Below are 21,296 nucleotides of genomic sequence, written 5' to 3'. Positions count from 1 at the left end.
AATGGTGACACCTCTTGTGTTACCTTATTGTAATGACAGCCCTTCCACTTCTTCTGTCTGTTGTGCGGGTAAAATGGGTGTGAAGACTTGATTCTGGTTGAGGCTCTTGAATATTGGAAACAAGACTAGTATTGTTAGAGTATTGTGCTACCCTGGTAAGGTTTAGATTGTTGGTCCCGTGAGTTAGTTGCTCATGGTGTCAGGATTTTGTCTCAGTACTGAAAAGGTGAAACCCTGTAGCTGTTGTCCTTCTCAGTACCGGCTCTCCTAGGTGCTTCCTTTCCTCTCAGCACTGCTTTGACGGCAGTAAACTTTCCTTCCTAGCTCCAGGAGAGGAGGTTTACAACAATTCTGCTTTGGTATGTGGGAAGGGAGAAGGGATACAAACTAGTCCAGGACTGAGAGGCAGAAAGTCCTTCAGTCAGCACTCTGATTCTGAATTTCCACGTATTTACCTCTTCACAGAGTGAACGTAACTCGTGTCTACAAGAAACCCATTTTCATGTTGTTTGCTGTCCTCTGACAACAGGAGTCTGAAGTTGCCAGTCATTGCTGACCCCTGTCAGGAGAGTTCTGCTGTTTGAGCTGGTTTTTGCTGTTTGATTGTCACTTGGGTTCTTATCAAAACTAATGCCAGCAGTTTGGGCATCTTGGAGGTTTTCCCTTCCCTTTAGCCAGTGCCTAAGGCCTTGAAAGGTGCAAGCTGCTCATTCCTTTTGAATTGGGCTGGAAAGCTACTTGTTTTGGCCTCCCAATGTATTGCAAGAAGTTGTGTCTGATTACAGCTTGTTTTTCACAGTGTATTAAGTAAATATTCAGGATTTCTTACCCAGGATCAGTTAGCTGTCTTGAAAACCCATGGAGTCAGCGAAATGCTTCCTTTGTGCTTTGGGGAGGATGTGGTGGACCATCCCTGGACACTTGGCCATTGAACTCTTTCTCAGGCCTCAGCTCTTGGCCTTTCACTTTGTGTATCCTCCCATAGCATGTTTTTCTTGATTAGCAAGTCAGAATTTCTTTTAAGTTACCTCTCCCCCTCGGCATGTCCGCAGGCTGTTTGGTGCATATGTGTGGATGTGCTGTGTTACTGCTCTTACCTATAGCTTGGTGAGGACTTGTGCCTCCTGGCATGAGGTGTTTGCTCAACGCTGTGGAGGCTGGGACAGGTGCTGGAGGAAGTTTGCACTGGCATGGTGTGGTGCTCAGAGCTGTGGAGAACCTATGAACCTCTCTTTGTTCCAAACTCACCAGCGCTGTTTTGCATCTGAAAGCAAAGTGGGTTCAGGGAGGGAGTTGTCAAAGTTCATGGGTAGACCCAGCACAGCTTCTAATAGGTTTACTGTTCCAGTCGAGAGCACTGAGCATACGTTTGCTGATGTTGGTTGCTTCAGAAAGAAAAGATTTGTTCAGACTCTGCAGCATGTTGTCCAGGAGCTGGCTGAGAGCTCTGGTTCACCCAGTGCTGGCTCTCAACCAGGCTGGCATTGTCTCATTGTCAGCTAGGTTTTTGCTGTTCTTGATGAGAAGTCAGCATCTCTCCCCTATCAGGGAGGCTTTGGAAGGTGGGGCAGGATAGGTACAGGTCAGACTGGTGCATGGTTTTGGGATTATGGTTCTTCTGATGGACAAGGTTCCTTCTTTTACTGAGTATGAAGTGGGGAAAGATCTTGTATCCTGGAGTTAGTTGGTTCTTGTCACTTGGGCTTGTCTGTCCCCAGTGGGAGGGAGTTAGAGATGGAGTGTGTTTACCAGAGGTTTTATCTGCATGGGCTGGACTGTGAGCTTCATGCTCATTTGGTACTCGGTCGTTTTTATCAGCTTCCCTCTTGATCTTTGAGAATCGGGACAGCTCTTAGGCTCATTGCAGTCCTGATGGCAAAAGTGTCCTTTTGACTGGGCTCTGGGTGAGAGGACCTGGGAATTCCCCTTTTTTGCTGCACTTTGCAGGGAACTGGCTACTGATTTTTGTCATTACCTGTGCTTAGTGACGGGCAGTTGCTGAGATGTTTTAAGAATAAATTGTGTTTAATAGAACTATGTCGTTATATGTGGAAACACTGAATATTCCCCCCCTCATGAACCTGTGCGGGGCAGTGCTTGGGGTTACCTAAGTATGAGATATAGAATCATTTCAGTTGGAAGACACCCTCAGGATCATCAAGTCCAACCATAACGTCACCTAACTCTAGCACTAAGCCCTGTCCCTGAGAACCTCATCTAAACACCTTTTAAACCCCTCCAGGGATGGTGACTCCACCACTGCCCTGGGCAGCCTGTTCCAATGCCCGCCAACACTTTCCATGAATAATTTTTTCCTAATATCCAATCTAGATTGACTGTCACATGAAGGCAGTCACTTCCTTCCGAGGAGGCTGGTAACCAGTTAGAGATGTCCCTACCATAAGTATCTCCCATTTGTTTTCCTCTCCAGCTTTTGCTGCATGTGTATATGGGGGTGGACTAATGGCACAGCTTGAGGCATGTGGCATCGAGTGTTAGGCAGGGCCTTAGTCTCAGGTTGCAGCCTAAGTCTCTAGCATGGTCTGTTTGTAGCTCTTTTTGACCAAGTCATGACTGAATGTGTCTCGAATCCGCTGAAGAATTTCAGTTGTAGGTGGCTTTTCTTTTCATCTGGGTAGGATTGCAAAATGGTACTGTGTTGCATTTAAATCTTAAGTCTGGATTTTGTTTTTAGCATCAGGCTTGACCCTTTTGAGATGCTATTTCTTTCTACACCTATGTTTTTAAGTGTGGCTTATCAGGTAAAAAATACTTGTGGGTTTGGTTTTGTTTTTTCTTCAAGCCTTTGTTGACTAATTCAGTTGGGCCTTGCCTTCCACAAATAGCTGAAAACACCAACAAGTGGAGATTTTTTTTCCTGGCGCTGTTATTGCGGAGAGGAAAACATCAATACCTGGGAACATACCTTCAGTTGGAATACTGAAATATGTTGCGATTCTGAAATACTTACTGAAGTTACAAATTACCAATGCAATTAAAGAAATGCATAGTTTATGAGATTTTCCTGATTAGAAACAACTGGGTTTGACTCTTCTCACATTCTTCTACTTTTCATATACTGAGAATTTTTTTTTTTTTTAGTTCCCAGGACTTTGCAGGTGAAATTTAACTTTGAGAATCTAAAAGTTAATTTAGGTTTAGTGTGCACGCTAGACTTTTGCTGTTACGCTAGGCAGGTGATTCCTGATGCCTGTTGATGGATATCTGAGAAGTGACCTCCAGGTGTTACTCTTGATAAGAGAAAGCTAAAGCTATCTGTTCTGTGTATCTGTGAAATTTCTAGGTGTAGGGAAGGTCTTTTTGACCTCTTGATCGCTAGTTATGTTTTTTTTCCACCTCAGACTAAGAACTCCTTAGTTTCCTTTTTCCTGCAGCCAGTATTTGCTTTTGCTGTTCAGTTTTGGGATTGATTCATCCTGTGCTGAGCTCTTATTCATTTTGTAGCATCTTTATGCTTATATAAGCGTTAAGTAATATTAAGACTGTAGAAACTAAAGGTTGTTAGATATAGTAACTTGGCTCCTCATCACACCTGATCAGATAATTTGATCATGTAGAAGGCCTCATTTGTGTCATGTTTTGTACTGTAGTTAAGTGTCAGAGACAGCGTACTTTATTCTTAATTGGAATATCTTAATCTACCTTTTGACCAGGTATCCAGCTCACATTGAAGAAATTGATTATGAAGAAGGAAAAGTACTTATCCATTTCAAACGCTGGAACCACAGATACGATGAATGGTTTTGTTGGGACAGTCCTTATTTGCGTCCCTTAGAGAAAATACAGTTAAGAAAAGAAGGATTACATGAGGAAGAAGATTGTGCAGTAAGTAGAAAATAGAGGACATTTGAGTACATAATAGTTTACTCTGCAGTTGTATGAATTATGAAGATTAAAATGTTTCACTTTTGCTGTGTTGCCCACTGTATAAGTTTTATTTTTAATATTGCAAAAGTAATGCTTTTGTTTTAATGGAGTTGGGTGTTTCAGTAATTCTCACTTCTGTTTTGTAGGGATTTCATATAAATGATCAGGTTCTGGCATGCTGGTCTGACTGTCGCTTCTATCCAGCCAAAGTTACTTCTGTTAACAAAGATGGTAAGGAGTCACTTCTGGTTTTGCCATGCTCGTTAACAATGCATTTCTAACTGTGTTCTAGCCTTTTTGGTTAGGTGGAGAGATAATACAGCAGACAGAAGACAACTGTGAAAAGCTTTATTTTCAATTGTATGTTTTAGTATGCCATCAACTTTAACCTAACCTCTTATCTTTTCAAGTTTGAAAGAACTTTCTGCTGGGATATTCAGTCAGTAACTGCTTTAAGTATATGTTTGGGAAAAGTTGTTTCTTCTTAAGTTTATTGCCAAGAGATGCATGGAACTGTAGTAACAGTAAAGTCAGAGCTGCAAACGCCCTTTCCAAATAGAGGAGTGGGGAAGGGGAAAGGCACAGCCATGCTTCTGCTGTCAGTAAGAGACCATGAAGGACTTGTTCTTGTGCTGTGCTTGCTTTAGACTGACTAGATGTAAGATCAAGGAGAAAAAGTCTGTGTCATTATCTATTGGAGTAGTCCACTGAAGATATCTTGGGGTTTTGTGAGTAAAATCTAAGGAGCAACTCTAAGCTTAGACATGCACGTTTATGTTTACCATAATTCTTTTTGGTAACCTCATTGTTTCTTCCTCCTGGCCTGTCACAAGACCTCTGCTGTTGAAGTTTCTAACAATACAGATAAAGCAGCTTTTATCTAGAGCTAAATGTGCAGCTGCAGTATTGGAGCTGTTAGCAGATGCTCTGTTAACTAACTTATGATCTTTAAACTCTCATGCTTTATTTTCAAATTTTAGGTACATACACTGTGAAATTTTATGATGGTGTAGTTCAGACTGTCAAAAACATTCATGTCAAAGCTTTTTCCAAAGACCAGGTAAGTGTTGTGATCGTGCTACTAGTGTATTCTAGAACCGACAGTTCAGGTGGCTAGATCTGATGAATTATAAAATATGAAACAAATGAAACATCTCTATTGCTAACACACAATACAGCTGAAATGAAATCTGTTAAAATGAAAGGGTTATACTAATTTTTGTGGCATGATTTGCAAAGGTCTCAGGTTTGTGTTGTCACGCATGCACCTCTTGGACTAAAGAAGTCATAGGCATATAAATAAAACAGTTTTCTAAAAATCATTGGAAGATTCAGGATGTACAGACTAAGGTTAGTGGTAGGTTATTGAAACACACGTTTTTTTTCCACCTGTAGGCAATTAGTTTAAATACATGGATCTTAAAAATTGCAGGGTGGGAATTATGGAGTAGACAGAATCTATTCATTCCCAAAGTAACTACTTGGTTGTTTTGAGCCTTTCAAGGAAGCTGTCTGGTAGTCTTCCACTTGACAACTTTGATAAGTTTTCATGTGCAGGCACTTTGTAGAAAAGGCTGAGAAGTTCTAGTCCTGTTTAACTTGGTTAAAACTTTTTAAGTACTTGCTTCAGAATAATTTTCGTTACAGAAATGCTTTTAAGTTTGAGATCTTGCCACACATTCTGGTGTGGTAGCTCTAGCCTATGTTTTTAGTCATACCTTCTACTTTTAGTTTTCTGGAGCTTTAAGTTTGAGCAAAGCAATCGAATCCCTCCCCCCAATATGTCTTAAACAGAGATTCCAATAATGACTATTAATGAACACAATTAAAATCTGTCACTGTTGTGAAGATATGTGCCATTCCCGGGAAGTCTCCAGGTTAGTTTATCTACCAGGCTGGGGGGGAATACTTTCAGATTTGCCACAAAGTGCTCTTAACAGCTTTCAAATGGCAATAATTGTGCCTGGTTGAGGGTTGACTAATGCTCACAAGGGAACTATCTGAAGAATCTTCACTGCCATGAGGAATATTTCTACCACATTTAGCCTTAAATACATGAACAATCTTAAGAAATATTCTGCATAAGAAGGACAAAATATTTTGGCTCTCCTGTGGGGAGTTTCATGTTTCTGCATAGCTTTGAGGAGGTTTTGAAAGGACTTTAGGTTTTCCTCTCCATTTAACAACTCTTAACCAAGGAGATAAGTAATGTTAGAACATTTTGTTCTCTTCTTTAGCATAAAAAAGCATAAAGGGAGAATTTCCTAGTGAGCTCTCTTTATACAATCAGAAGTAAAGTTTAAACAAATACCTGAGCCACTGGAGAGCTCGATATTCAGTTGTGAATGTGAGTTACTTGAGGTGTGAATTCAGGTACAGCACTGATGTAACCATGTGCTGGCAGTGGAAGGAAAAGTGTCATGTTCCTGTTCCTGGGTAGGAGAGGCTGTGGCCATGAATCACAGACTGGTTGGAGTTGGAAGGGACCTCTGGAGATCATCCAGTCCAACCCCCCTGCTAACGCAGGGTCACCAGAGCAGATCACACAGGTCGGTCCATGCGGGTTTGAATGTCTCCAGAGAAGGAGACTCCACACCCGCTCTGGGCAGCCTGGTCCAGGCTCTGGCACCTCAGAAGAAGTTTCTCCTCATGTTCAGATGGAACCTTCTGTGTTCCAGTCTGTGCCCGTTGCCCCTTGTCCTATCATTGGGCACCACTGAACAGAGTCTGGTCCATCCTCTGACACCCACCCTGAAGATATTTATAAACATTGATGAGATCCCCTCTCAGCTTCTCTTATCCAGCTGAACAGCCCCAGCTCTCTCCTCAGAAAGGTGCTCTAGGCCCCTCATCTTCATAGCCCTCCACTGGACTCCCTCCAGTAATTCCTTGTCCTTCTTAAACTGGGGAGCCCAGAACTGGACACAGTAACTCCAGATGTGGCCTCACCAGGGCAGAGCAGAAGGGGAGGAACAACCTCCCTTGACCTGCTGGTCACACTCTTCCTCACGCACCCCAGGTACCATTGGCCTTCTTGGCCACAAGGGCACATTGGTGACTCATGGTCACCCTGTTGTGGACCAGAACTCCCCAGTCCTTCGCTGCAGTGAAGACACACAATATCTTAGCTATTCCGTAAAGGAAAAAAAAAAAAAAAGGCCCCCAAACTACCCGGTTTCTGAAGGGAGCAACATAAGCTGGTTGTCTTTAATGACAGTGTTGCTCTGTCTCTATGTAGAGGGTGTAACATACTGTATTGAACAGTGATGGTAAAATGCCAACGACCTACACAGTGTGAATGTACTTCTGCAAGGACACACAGCTTTAAAAGCTCAGTAACACTGAGAGGTGATTTGGACATACTGTATTTATGGTTCAGTTTCTTGAGAATAAGTTGATTAAGATGATTCATGTGTGTTCCAATCCCACATACTTGAATCAAATGAGATTGTTCCATGAGCAGCACAGCTGATGAGACCTAATGTCTGAGGGTTGGTTTTCAAGTGTGGGTTTTTTTTTTTACTAATGTTTGAGTTTCCACTGAAACTTCTCTTATAACTGTGGCTTTTAAGGAGTTTGCAGAAGATGGATTTTTATAATGTCTGGTAAAAGTGGTGCTCAGAGACCTATGAAGGTGAAAGACCTTCTCACTGTTTGCCTAGCTGTTTTCATGAAATATACAGCAATTTGATCTCACCTTTTTAAAAAGTGATTTTTTTTTTAATCGCTTCTGTACCAAATATGGGTGAAATAATATCATAGAGAGTGGAGCAGATTGGACATATTCACCATTTTATTGCATCAAGATAGTTTCTTAGGACTGTGGTCTGAAAATAGCAATCTTAAAAGGTATCAGTTCATGTAAGCCACATATAAATAGGAGGATGGAGTGGGAAGAGGCAAGATGTACTGTGGTACAAAGAGATAGTAAGTCTTAAGTGTATTCTCAGAATTTTGTATAGCTCAAATCAGCTGTTCCACTTTCTTTCCCCAAAGAGGTATCGAGGTATTCAGCCTTTCTCGTCCTCTAATCCTTGTGCAGAGTTTAAATGTGTTGTTCCTTGCAGAACTCTGGCTGGAAAGGAGTGCGGTTGCTCTTTAATGCTTCAGGTTATTTCGCAGTAGAAGGGAAGTCAGTTCGACTAAAGGTAGTGTTCACACATGACCAAATATAAATTATGAATTCCGGTGCAAAGTTAGAAGGTTTCTGTTCATCGGAGCAGAGAGGATCTGGGACTGCCTGTAGCAGGATCATTGGAAGGGGGGAAAAAAAACCGAAGTCTGTTTTTCCCTCCCCAGGTGGTGTTAATATGAAACCTGACTACAAAACAGAAAGGACATTGAGTAGCAGTGATCTTTTGACAGGGATGTTTGTCCTGGTTTTGTGTTTTTTACAGAAGAACTCTGGGGAAATGAGATTACATTTGAATATTTTTATCAGTGGCTTGTGCGCCAGGGACTATTAAGGATTTTCATGACCTCATGTTGAACACAGGTTACAGAAAGACAAAGCTTAAAGTTTTGGTTTTAAATTTAGATGTGTAAGTTTTAACATCATATGGTTCCTGATGAAGTTAGTGATTGCGGTTGATTGACATGACTCTTTAATTAGCCCATTTCAGTAGCAGTGATAACTACGAGCTCAGTAGTGGTCTGGTTTGAATGAGACAGTTTTGTGAAAGGATGACAGTTTCTGCATCCGCATGATTGAGCTGTTTGGGAGTCAAGGGCACAGAAAAGGACGATGTTTCTTCTGTGTCCCAAGCAGGCTTTAAGTAGCACCAGCTAGTATGGACCTAACCTACACATGAGAACCAAGAAACAGTACATCTTTTACAGTATTGAGTTGTGAAAAGAGTGAATCTATTGCACTGTCCTGTTGAAGCTGCATGGGTCCTTGAGCAGTGTGAGTCGCAACAGAGTAAATGCTTTTATCCTTTGAAGAATTGGACAAGGATGCAAGTTTGCTAAATACAAAGGCAGGAGAGGACTTTCAGATTGCAATAAGTTAATTTTTATATGTCACTCTCTTTATTCTAGAGTATTGAGGGTAATGCTAAGCCTAAGGAAAGAGGTAATGAAATTCCGTCATCTCCTGAAAAGCAGGAGAAATTTAAAGAACAGAGGAAAGCAACAGGTAATGCAAAGAAAGACAAGGATGAAAAGACATTGAAGACTGAGAAAAGAGTTAAGCAACCTGATAAAGAAGGAAAATTGATAGTTATCTCAGAAAAAGGCAAGATCTTGGAAAAGAATATATCTAAGAATGGAAAAGAAGATAAAGAGAATATATCAGAGAATGATATGGAATATTCAGTAGATACACAAATTGAGAAGAAGCCCGAGAATGACAGTGTAAAGAGTCCACAGGAAAACGCAAAAGAAACTAAACGAAAACGTGGAAGACCGCCGATAACACCTCCAACAGGTACGTAGCCTGAATCTCCATTTTTAGGCCATATTTCAGAACCCACCGAAACTTACCTAAAGGAATGGAAAGTATCTTGCTCTTTCATAGCCTGAGTCTCTAGAAACTTTGGAAAAAAAAAAAAAAATTGAACTCATCTTTTTTGAGGCTTGGTTAGGAGAGCTGAGAGCGTACTTGTTGGTCAGGTTTGGAGCTTCAGTGGGTTGGTCAGAGATTAGATGTAGGCAAGTAGTTTTCAAACATTACAAAACAAGTCTGCAGTAGGATTAAATGCTAATAAGTAGACTTCGGAAAGCCAGGTGAAACTGTCTTTAGGCAAGTCCAGTATTTTAAATTGTGAGGCTTTGGAATATGTTTTAAAGAGTTTCACAGCTTCATATACAGTAAATTTTTGTTCTTTGCCTAAATATGTAGAGCCAAGTTCTCAGACGCTGCAGCCCATAACTTTGGAGTTAAGACGTCGGAAAATACCTAAAGGAGGTGAAGTTCCATCAAAACGTCCCAGGATTGAAAAAAACTTCTGTGAGTATTTTTTTTTTTATTCAATTCTCATTTGTGTTTGTACATAGAAGTTCTTGAACGTTAAATTAAGGGGGGAAAAGTCTGTAGTATTTAACCTTGAACTGTGATACATGAAATGGCTGAAATGCAGCACCTGTTTTTCTTAAATTGGCCATTCATGTGTAGCATCATTATGCTGAAATTCCCTCCAAATTCTTGGAAGCTGGGTTTGGATAAAGGAGCTGCAAGCTGTTGAGTCTTGATGTTCACGGGTATAGGGGAGGCAGAGATTATATTGCCTCCCTATATGTAGGAGGTTATAAAAGCCTTTTTCTAGTTGTAGCTCTTCAGTCACTAGATGCAGGATCTACGACATTGCTTAGCAAAAAAAAATTAATACTAGGTAAACATGTCACTGCTTTCTAATAGCTTCTACTTCGTCTTGTTATACTGTCTAGTGATATTGAAGAACTCAGGTGTGTTGATGAGGAAAGAAAATTATATTCTTTGTAGTAGTATCATGGAAAAGGAGATGAAGACCTGAAGAAGGCTGCCTGTTACTAAAATTAAAAGTTGAGAGGCCTATAAGACAGGCTTTACTCTATTGTTATGCTTGTTTATAACTGTCAATACGATTGTAGCTTCTACAGAGAGCTCTAATCACCTGGGCTGTTAAGCTTTTGCTGTTAACCTCAGTCCTTAAACACACCTTGAGAGTGTCACTGGGAGGAGAGGTCTTTAAAGTTTGCTTGTGAGCTATTTAGTAATCCTGTAACTGCCTGGTACTGTTACATTTGTCTCTTCCAGCTCCGGAAAAGTTGAAGAACTCTTCAGATAACCCTGAAAGAGACCAAATCAGGAGACGATCTTCAAGACTCTCATCTAGCATTGGCCATGAGATTTTAAATACAGATCATGTCACAACTTCAACGGCAGTTCAGCCTTTGAAAGATGCGGTCTCTAACCAAAAGGAATCTGAGCAGGGTAAGCAGCCTGCTGATACCCTCTGCGTTTGTGGTGGCATGGCAGTCGCTCAGCTGTTGCAAGCACTATATTTTGCGCTTGCAGACCCTGCAGTTTCTGTATCTGCAGTTAAAACCCAATTTCATCAGCAGTGCAGGGAAAACTCAAGGCAAGTTTCTATCTCTGCTGCCCTGATTGCCTTTTGATTCCATCAGTAACCTGAGTGCTTCTCTTGAGTGGTGGGAGCTTTTCCATTAGAGGGATAACTGGCCTTGCAAAAGGAGAACTCCATAGGTTGTAAAATAACTAAAAGGAAATGTGGTGGTTTTCCTCTTTTTTTAAGGATGCAGGTTATGCTTGTGGCTGGGTGGAGATAATGCTCCTTTTTTCCTGCCCTGTGCTTCACTGCCTTTCCCTTTCGGGGCAAGCTCTGATAATGGTTTGAGGAGACATGTCTCATTTTAGGCTGTAAAGAGCAGCCTGTGTATTTCTAAGCAGCTCTAAATTTAGAGGGTTGCTAGAAGTAGCCGTGTTGTAAAAACTTAATTTTGTGTTAATAGCAGCGAAGAGTCTGACCATGGATGGATGTTTGTCTCCACGGTAATGTGGTGAACACACGTATCAGTGCACTGGAATATACTTTTGTGTGCTTTCTACTCAATGAAAACTTTTTCCTCCATTCTAGTCCAGTTAGAAATTCCCGTTCAATCTGACCAAAGTTTCAGTGAACAAGCATCTCCTGGAAACACGTCGCACAGCACAGCGCTCAGTACGGATGCCAGTTTACAGGAAGAAAAAGTTGAAGACACCGAGTCTTCCTCTGTTACCGTCAGAACTCAAGAGCCTTCTGCTGCTACAGGTTCAAATTTTTATTTCATATTTAATATTAATGCGTTTCTTAAGTCAGTTGATGCCAGGTGTTTCATGCTGGTACAAGTGTCACTAACAAATATTGTGTGTTCTTGCAATGTTAACCACAGGGAGAAATATTTATTTTTATTCCTTATGGTCTTGATTTTGATCTTATGCTTTGGAGAATGAGAGTAATCTTCCAAAAAGCAGAAGTCATAATTTTTAAATGACTGGGTGTAATATTTTTAGCATGCGAATGGTGAAATTAACAAATGCTTGTTTTCAGGTTATAATTTAATATTTATAATTCTGAATTAAGTTGGACTAACACCTTAAAAGATCAAGTTCTTCTGTAATTTCTGTGCTGTAGGTATGTGGTAGCATTGATGTTTGGGCATCCTGATTGTGCATTTCTATATCCTTCTGTTTTGCCTTCTGTTATACTTAAGCCCTAGACTATTTAGAAATTTTAGTGCATATTTATGAAATAGTTGAAACATTTCAGTGTTTGACTTAATAATGTATATGTTCCGTTTTCTCTCAGCTAGGGAGTGTATTTAAAATTTCCTATACAGATAGTAGACTATGCCGAAACATAGTGCTGTCCTGTGATTATTTCTTGTAACTGTAATATTTGGATCTACAGTTAACTGGGGAAACTTGAACTACGAATTCCCTAGTTTATGCTCTGTCAAGCTTAAAATTAAGTGGAACAGAGCTTTCAGAGGGATTTCCAGCTGCTCAGCATTGCTACAGTAATCTGGACATGCTGGCTTTCACCCCGTTTGTTGGTTCTTCCAACTTTACCCTCCTGCTTGCACGTGTCCTCTTTCACCCACTCCGTGTCAATGTACCAATGAAATGTCCTCTACCATTGGCACTGATGTGCACCTCCAGCGCAGGAAAGAATTTACCTCTTTTCCTTTGCTCAGGTTTGTGTAAACTGTCTTTTACTATTTAAATATTAGGTCTTTTGATGTTGCTCTCCTTCCTAACCAGGCTGATGATATATCTAGTTCTGTGTCCAGCTCTGGATCCTCAGCACAGGACACACATGGACCTGCTGGAGAGGGGCCAGAGGAGCCCCAGAAATGATCCGAGGCTGGAGCAGCTCTGCTGGGAGGACAGGCTGAGAGAGTTGGGGTGTTCAGCTGGAGAAGAGAAGGCTGCAGGGAGACCTTATTGTGGACTTTCGTACTAAAAGGCGGCTTATAAGAAAGATGGGGACAGATTTTTACAGGGCCTGTTGCGACAGAACAGGGGGTGACAGTTTTAAGTTAAAAGAGGGGAGATTTAGAGTAGATATAAGGAAGAAATTGTTGGCCCTGAGGGTGGTGAGAGCCTGGCCCAGGTTGGCCAGAGAGGTGGTGGCTGAACCACCCCTGGAGACATCCCAGGCCAGGCTGGACGGGGCTCTGAGCAACCTGAGCTGGTGCAGATGTCCCTGCTCATGGCAGGGGGGGCACTGGGGGAGCTGGGAAGGTCCCTTCAACCCAAACTGTTCTGTGATTCTGTGATATATCCACCTGTGTTCTAACTACAGTCTCTCCAGAGTCTTCTCGGTGTGTGTTAGGGCTGTGCCTTTCCTTCCCTGCATCCTGGCAGTGAGTTCAGGGGATACAGAGTGGCTGCAGATTCTTTTTGCTGGTCAGGCCGCTGTGTTCTTTTCAGTCTGTAAGGTACTTTTGGGTTTAACTGGTTTTTTTTAACTCATGGTTTGTAGCTTGTTTTGGCTCATGAAGGGAAAACCACTGTTTGGTTGTTGTACCTGAAGAGAACATAAATCTCTCTGATACCAAGGAAACGCCATTATTCTCTTTACTAGCTCTGAGTACACGAGCTATTAACAGCCTGCCTGCAAATATCTGAAGCAAAGGAAGGGTGTGAAAAGTGTTGCTCCATCCGGTGGCTACAAATTTTGTTCTTCCCGTTTTTGTAGCAGGTAGAACCAGTTTAATGTACGCTTTAAAGCTTAAGTTGATTACTTCCTCTGAGTAATTGCAGTGTAATATCACTGATTTCCTCGAGTTCGTGTGCTGACAACTGGTGAAGCTCCTCACAAGCACTTGTCTGGTACTGCTATAATAATTCGTCTGGGTTAGCTGAAGCATCTGAGAAGTCTGCAGCACCAGCAGTGCTGGCAGCTGGCGCTGTGCTTGTACCTCTTTCCTTTGGAACTGGAAGTACCTCTTATCCACGGTGCCCTTGAAACTGAATGAGCATCATTGAATGTAATTTTGTTAAGATGAACAGCCATGTCCTTTTTGCAAATTTTCACCCTGGAGTAGCTTTTGTGGCTGGCAGGAGGAGCTGTCTGCTATAGCAGCGAAGGAGCATTAATTTTTCCTCCTTCATTGGATCTCAGGAAGATGTCCCTGGAGTTCTTAACAGGCTGCAGACAGTTGCGTCACTGGGAGTGCAAAGCAATGCTAAAAAGCAGCGGTGCCTCTTGATCCTGTTGGAACCTTGTGCTCCGGGCCAGCAGGACGAGCGGTGGCTGTTGTGACTCCAGTCGTGGCCTGTGGGACAGGGTGTGGGGACGGGCACGGCTCCGAACACCCACGGGGAGCTGAACCGCTCTGAGGTGCTGTGCGCGGGATGTGCACCTTAGACACTGCTGCATTGAGAGATAGCAGGTCGTAGCAGTTCTGAAAATGAAGGAATTTTTAGTATGTCTGAAAATACTCACTTTTCAGCCTCCAACAGACTATTTAATAGAAGAGCAGATGTGGCAAAGCTTCCCGCTGCAGTGGATACAGTCACCTTTTGGACATATTTTATGTAGGAAAACAGTATGATCAAATGCTTTTTAACTTCAGTGATCTTGGATTTCTTAAAGTGTGCTTTTCAGCTGACAGCCATTTAGTCTTTTATTTTGTAAATTCGTGCAAATCTTCAGTTTGAAGTGTAGCATTTTTAAGATGGGGCTTTTGTGTAATCTTTTGGGGGTACTCATTGAACTACAGATTGACAAACCACAACTTTGGTAAGGCCTGAGAATTTGGAGAACGGTAAATCTTGGCTTTTTGAAAGAACACACTGTATTAACAGTATGGGAAAACTGTGTTAATAATTACAGATGCTCTTCCAAACAGTTAATGCAGTATTGAGAAGGCATCTGCTGTCATTGCCTTTGTAAATATAATCCAAAGGTAGTCACGGGATATTCTTAAAAATAGAGATGATTTAACTTGATACCATAACATGTAATCACAAAGCTTTGGGGTTAGTGGTCAAATACTATTAAAAAATGCCTCCTGTAAGGGCATCTGTTTTCTAACTGAAGTCCTCATCTAGGATGCAAAGCCTGTCAGGGTGTTCCACCATGTCTTAGTTTCAAGTAACTAAGAATTCAGAGGTGTGTTAATTTTTTATTGGTGTACATGAACTGGGATGTTGTTGTAGCTGTATGGTCATATTCAGAGAAGGCTTCTTTTTAAAAAAAGAAAAGTTTGGGGGTCTGAGTTCAGGGCTGTGATGTGGTGAGAGCTGGTACGTACTCAGCAATACAGCAAACAACTTACAGTGACTACGAAAGGACAAATAGGCAGGTTGTGTAAAAATGTTAACTTCCCTGTGTATTTGTTGCTGATGGGGAAATCTCCTTTTGTGGAAAAACTTTAGGGAAATGATTGACAGATTTAAGTTAAACTGAAATGCCAGCAGATTTTTTCTTCTACTTGCGTATTTACATTCTGCTGGAGGCTACAGATGCCACTTAAAATTGCCTTGTTTTATACCCTCGAGCTTGAAAAATACACGTTGGACTGAGATGCTGTGTTTTGTAAGGGAGGAAGCAGAGGGAGGAATTCACTTGCACATTTGAAGTTTCTCAGGTAGTGTTTCTCAATTCTGCCTTTTCAGCGATTGGGAGCATAATTTTGGTGACAGGTAAATGGGGCAGGATATCAGCTGTGATCTGTTTGGGTATCTTATGCCATTATTACCACTTCCCTCTGACTTCCTCATGTATGTATTGCTGAGTATTTGTAATTTGGGCTTAAATCGGGAGGAATTCCAGCTGAATGTGCGACATCTACGTGTGTGTGTGAGTCCCTGGCGCGATGTGCGGGCCGTGTCCTCTCCTGAGCCGTGGGATACGAGCTGTGGGTGAGACTGGGTTCACTTCTCTACCCAAATCCTCTGCTGTGGCTCGTGCCCTTGTGACACTGGCACGTCTGTCGGTACTGGAGTGAGCTGGATTAGAGTGAATTTGGGAATATGTGCTCGTATTGACTCTTGACGTGAAGTTCAGCACCATGGTGGTGTCTGAAAATCCACATTTCTGAGCATGGGTTTTGTTTCATTTAATTAAAACTATCTCATTTAACAGTAAAAAATGCCAGACATACACCTGGGTGGACATCCAGATGTGGCAAGCAGGTGGTTTTATTGGGGAAACCTCTTCGTATGGGAAATAAGAACTGCACAGGGTCTTTTTGAGCAAATACTGCCACCTGAAATCCAAGTACAAAAACCTACGTTTCCATGCTTAACTAACGTAAAAAATGCTATTACAGAGTGGTTTGATACAAGAGTTTTAAAATCCATAGACCCCATCATGGATAAATCTTGCATAGTTTCAGGTGGATTTATGTTTTCCTGCACGTGCTCCTGTCCTCCCCGGTGGGATCGTGTCTGCGCTTGGGTGCGGATGAGCGGCGAGGCCTGGGCTGACAAGGCCCCTTGGTGTGGGGGTAAAAATACCTCAGAAAATCGCCAGTGGCTTCCTGCTCGGGGCGGGGATGTGTCCTAGAAATAACTGAACTTATTTTGTGGGTAATTATCACAGGGACAGATAGACATCTCTCCAAGTACTACTAACTGTACGTCAAGCAGTGATGTTCTCAGACTGCCACGTATGTTAAAGAGATCTGGAGTTTGGAAAGGGCAACAGTACATTGTCAGAGTAGGTGGTGCAGCTGGAAAATCAGGTCATTCTTGCATACGAGATTCCCACCAAATAAAGCATGGAAGTGAAGGTCAAAGGTAACTTCTCAGACTTGGACTAAGTATTGGAACACAGTATTAACTTTGTAGGCTTTAATTCTAGTCACTGGGTGACTTCTTGTAGGAAAATATTACAAAACATGAAAAAATTAATAACCTTAATTTTCTTCAGTGTGTTGTGTTAGTGTTGTTTTGCATGGATGAGTGATGCACCCTGGCATTACTAGTTTTAACTTGCACAATGTACGGGAAGAACTTTTTTTTTTAAATTTATTTTAATTTTTAAGGACAGAAGCTCCTTTTAAAGTGTTTTCCCAGTCACTGGTTTTGGTAGATTATTCAGATTTATAGTAGTTACAGAGATTTGTAACAGCACATACAGTTTGGAGTGTTTATATGCTTGTTATACTTTAAAATGTTTATGTCTGTAATGCGTTCTGAAAGAACAATATGGCATTGCTTGCCAAAACTTAAGTCCCTCCTTTAACATTTTCAGTAAAATTCTGATGAATTACGTGTACTAGAGGATAAAAATCATAGTCTGCTGGTTTTTTGCTCCTCTGATGTTTAGGTACCAGAATTGGTGACTAGGATTTAGCTAAATCAAGTTGTCTTCTAAAAAACTGGGTCACAGTCTGTTGGCAAGTATTTGCAACTAGTTAAAGCTCTGTTGTATACATGTGAAAACAGGCTTAAAAGCACTCTACAGCTGTTCATGTGGCCTCTTAGTGATTTGACTTGAATGGTGAGCTGCCTTTGCTTTGCACAGATCTGCTATGCTCTTTGTACTTGTATTTCCCAGAACTCTTAAGATTACTTTTTTATTTGCATAGACGTGCATCAGGAATTCCATTTGCCTTATAGTCACGATGTGCTTTTTTCTAATTTTGTCACTTTTAACTTTGAGTTTCAGCTAAGGAGAAGCATAATATCGTTGCATCCAGTTTGAGAGAGCAACTGTGTATCCTGCAGCTTCCCTAGGTAGGCTTGGATTCCTTCAAGGTAGTGTAAAAGTTGTCGTTTTAAGCCTAACAATACAGTACATGAAGAAGTCCATCCTGCCTCGCTCACTTTGTCTCTTCCAGCTGGACACCAGGCTCTGGACAGGGTGTTTGTTACCCCTCAAAGTTGGTAAAGCCCTTCCATGCATCCAGCTGCCAGCCCCCTGAAGGTCCAGTGAGGTTTGCACAGTGCTGCACTGCACACTCACCAGCTTTTCCTCACCTATAGACCTCCCTGTTTGGTTTGTTACAAATTTAGTGCCAGCACAGGGAGAAACTGGTGAGTAGAGGATCAAAGACTGTCTTGAGTAGTACTTGCAAAGTCAAGTAGTGTTTCAGGCTCAAAAATCACAACTTTGTGAACATGTAATTATCTGTGATTTTGATGCTGTATCTATTTGCCACACTGAGCATCTACTTTATATAGTTGAGTGGATTCTGGACACACTGGAAATGCTTGGATTCTGTCCTTACCTAAAGGAGTTTGAAAATTAGGCAGGATGTTCTTTGTTTCACAACTGAGATCCTGAAAGACAGAGGTTTTTGAAAATAAAGGAAGAAACGTAGTTTGGGTGCTCAGGTGATGAACAGGAACACCTTTGAGCTCAAGAAAAACACCACAAGATTTCAGAAGAAATAAGACCAAAGAAACAGGTAATTAATGAGGAAGCTAATGCAATGGTGTGAGGTGATCCAAAGCACTGTGTAAAATGTGTCAGCTGGCCTGAGTAGAAGGCTGTGTTTAAAATGTGGACTAGTGTGAGAATAGAAGTATTCCCAAGCAAGCGCTGGCTCTAAAATATTTCTTAGAATTTTGAGACTGACTGTGCTGAACTGGCAACATTAGACCCCACAGGTCAACTTCACATTTGTGTGAATAGGTGGAAATGCGAGAGATGAAGTTCTGTCATCGCTTTCCAGAATCACCTATGCAATTACCTGGGGATACATAGAATTTGTCTGTGGTTCAAGAAAGGTAATTTTAACAAAACAATCTTGAAAATAATACAGTTGGAAGCACCAGAGAACATACATTCTGGAGAGATGTGTTTAGTTTAGCAACAGGCGAAGGAATAATTTAATCTCTGCTTAATATTTCTGTGGAGACCAGGAAATGGAGATGAAAAATCTCATTGGTTTAACGGGCAATTGCGTGTGAAGATCCAATGGCTAGAAACTGCAGCAGGGCCAGCTGGATTTGGGGAAAAATGTTCAGTGTTCTGTGCATTGTTGTTGCTGGGACAGCTTGTCAGTGTGTTACAGATGCCTCAGCATGGCCGACCTTCAGTCAGGGTACTGTGCTGTGCCAAACATTCCTGTCCCAGGAGGAGTCAGTTCAAACAATTGTTTGGCAGGAGGAGTGGAGTCTCTTGTGGGCTCAGCAGCTTCACATGGTGACATTTTACCGTGAACTTACTGCTAAATGGGTCTTAGCTTGAACATTGGATGATGCAGCGCAGTGAGATTGCTGACTTGAAGGCTGAAGGGATGTTGTTTTCTCTGTAGTGAAAGTTAAAGGAGATGCTGTTGTTTGACCTTGAGTCTCTGCGCTTAATATTGCAATGGCTAATTGAATGCCAGGTGAGGAGTTTTAATTTTGGTCATAAACATGGAAGAAGTGGGAGGGAAGAAGTACAGTCTGTCAACTGTACTTGGAGAAAACACCCGCAATGAGTAAGTACCTGAAAATCCGAAGCGAATACAGCAAACTTTTCTCTCCGTAGAAACCAGTTGTAGCATCATGTGTTGTGAGCAAAACTTGCATCGATGTGCAAGGATGGGAATTCCCCGCTGAGCCGTGGTGCGGCGGGCCCAGCGCCGGGCGGAGCGCAGCCCTGCAGGCCCCGCGGGCGCTGGACCTGCCGGCGCCTCCGCCTGTGGCGCTCGTGAAGAAGGAAAATGCCCCCAGATGTGGCGGTGATGCTAATAATATAAGCTTTGTTTCTAGCTGTGTGGGGTTGTCTGTGTTTTTGTTACTCTGGATAGAGTCCTTTTGTGAGTTGCAGAAATTTTTTGTCATCTTTGCTTCCCCTCACCCAGTGTCTTGTTACCTTTGTTTCTGCACTTCAGCTGACGTGATCCTGTGCTCCTCTTTAACCTGTAGCTGACCAGTTAAAAGCTGTTCCCTGTGTCTTCTCCAGAATTTGTCCACTCGGTGGAGGGAAAGTGTTCTGAGCTTGGATACAGGGCCTCATCATGGTAGCTGTGATGGTACAATGGTTTTCTTTGTCATAGTTTTTGGCTAAATCTTCATGCCCCGTTACCCCATTCTGCTGCAGTTAAGTTTTCCCTTTGTGCTAGTTATTAAATAAAAAGTTCTCTTTTCATTGTCCTGAATGCTGTTTTTTAGCTTTATAGTCAAGAGAACCTTTCTGCACTTGCTTTCACTAAACCCACCAGCCATTTCACTCACTGCTCCTGAAATTATTTTTGGTCTTTATGAGTGCAACTTTTGATGGTGTACAGCATATTTCAGTTTTGGTATTGACAAACCTTGTCATTCTACCAGTGTGATCCAGTCGTCTGGCTTTGTTGTAATTTTATTAGAATAATTGCTTGAAGCAGCATCGCTGTCAGGTTGTTCTCAATACAGCTACAGCAAAATGTCTTTCTCCTTCTCATTACCTTTGTGAAAACACCCAAAAGCAATGTCTTCAGACTTAATTATTTTCTTCTGAAAATCAACTGAATATTCTTTCTTTTAACCAGTCTGTGCATATGACTTCTTAATCCTTCCTTGCACATCAACCTCCATGGTACCATTACTTCAAGTTTTGTTTCTTTGTCATAACACGGTACTTAAAAACTGAGTATGCTGCAGATACAGCTATCTAGGATGCTTTTGTTCACTGTGACATAACCTTTACGTATGCAGCTCGGTAACACCATTTTTGTTGCTACATGCTAAAAATGTCTGAACAAGCTGTCCCGTGTTCTCGCAGCCAGGTCATGTTGACACTGCCTTTAACACTCCCATTCTGTGCCTTCCTGCAGATGTGCAGTTCTGGAAAGTCTTATTCTTTCTGCACTGATGCTTGTTTGTAGTGTTTCTGTGTCTTTTTTTGTGGTTCTTGTTTTCAGCTACTTCTAAAATAATATCTTAATTTTCATTCATGTGCTGCGTACCTTCAGTTTCGCATCACTGTTGCTAGGTCTGGGTCGTAGCTTTAAACACTTCTTTCTTAATCCGCCGAGTTTGACAATACTTGTAAATATGGAAATTATATTTTTGGACTGGCAAAACAAATGCAGGAATTGTATTTCGAAGCTGTTTTGTAAAAATGACACCTCCTTTTCATTGTCGTCTTTTTCGTGAGGTATTTTTTGATGCTCTGTGTGTGTTGGTGATGGAGAATTGCCTGGATCTTTTTATATGTGTGTGTTTCCAAGTTTTTACCTTTCCTCTGTTGTGTTTGGTATAGATACTGGTCACAGATTTACTCTTGGTTCGAAATGTTTCCTTTGTGTATTTCTTAGCAAAAACATGAATTAAAAGTTTCTGCAATGCTGGAAGAGGAAATAGGAATTTAGCAGGTCAAGTTTAGGTACAGGCCTGGGTTGCACAGCAGCGATCCGTAAAACAGCTGCCTTAAAATGTTCTTCCATTTGAGTCTGAAAACGTCTCCTGTTTTGCTTTTTTGAGAAAGTAATTAACTGTAGCTCATAGGGGACATTTTTTTAATAGATACAAGGAATTTCCTTTTGCCTAGTTT

At 41.6% G+C, this 21,296-nt stretch overlaps 1 protein-coding gene across 4 annotated transcripts in view; it reads left to right on the top strand.

Annotated features, from left to right (window-relative positions):
• The window catches only part of PHF20 (PHD finger protein 20), a 68,885-nt gene that overhangs the window by 12,097 nt on the left and 35,492 nt on the right, over positions 1-21,296 (top strand). For all 4 annotated transcript variants that reach the window (XM_065645460.1, XM_065645459.1, XM_065645457.1 and 1 more), the window contains exons 4-10: positions 3,675-3,846; positions 4,035-4,119; positions 4,869-4,948; positions 8,929-9,316; positions 9,731-9,838; positions 10,625-10,801; positions 11,466-11,639. In XM_065645460.1, the coding sequence (XP_065501532.1) occupies positions 3,675-3,846; positions 4,035-4,119; positions 4,869-4,948; positions 8,929-9,316; positions 9,731-9,838; positions 10,625-10,801; positions 11,466-11,639 (1,184 nt within the window). The remainder of the gene's footprint in view (positions 1-3,674; positions 3,847-4,034; positions 4,120-4,868; positions 4,949-8,928; positions 9,317-9,730; positions 9,839-10,624; positions 10,802-11,465; positions 11,640-21,296) is intronic.

This window comes from Caloenas nicobarica, chromosome 15 (assembly GCF_036013445.1).
Source record: "Caloenas nicobarica isolate bCalNic1 chromosome 15, bCalNic1.hap1, whole genome shotgun sequence".
NCBI classification, from domain to species: Eukaryota; Metazoa; Chordata; class Aves; order Columbiformes; family Columbidae; genus Caloenas; species Caloenas nicobarica.
The sequence above is the reverse complement of the archived record's forward strand: the minus strand, read 5'-3'. Positions and strand labels throughout refer to the sequence as shown.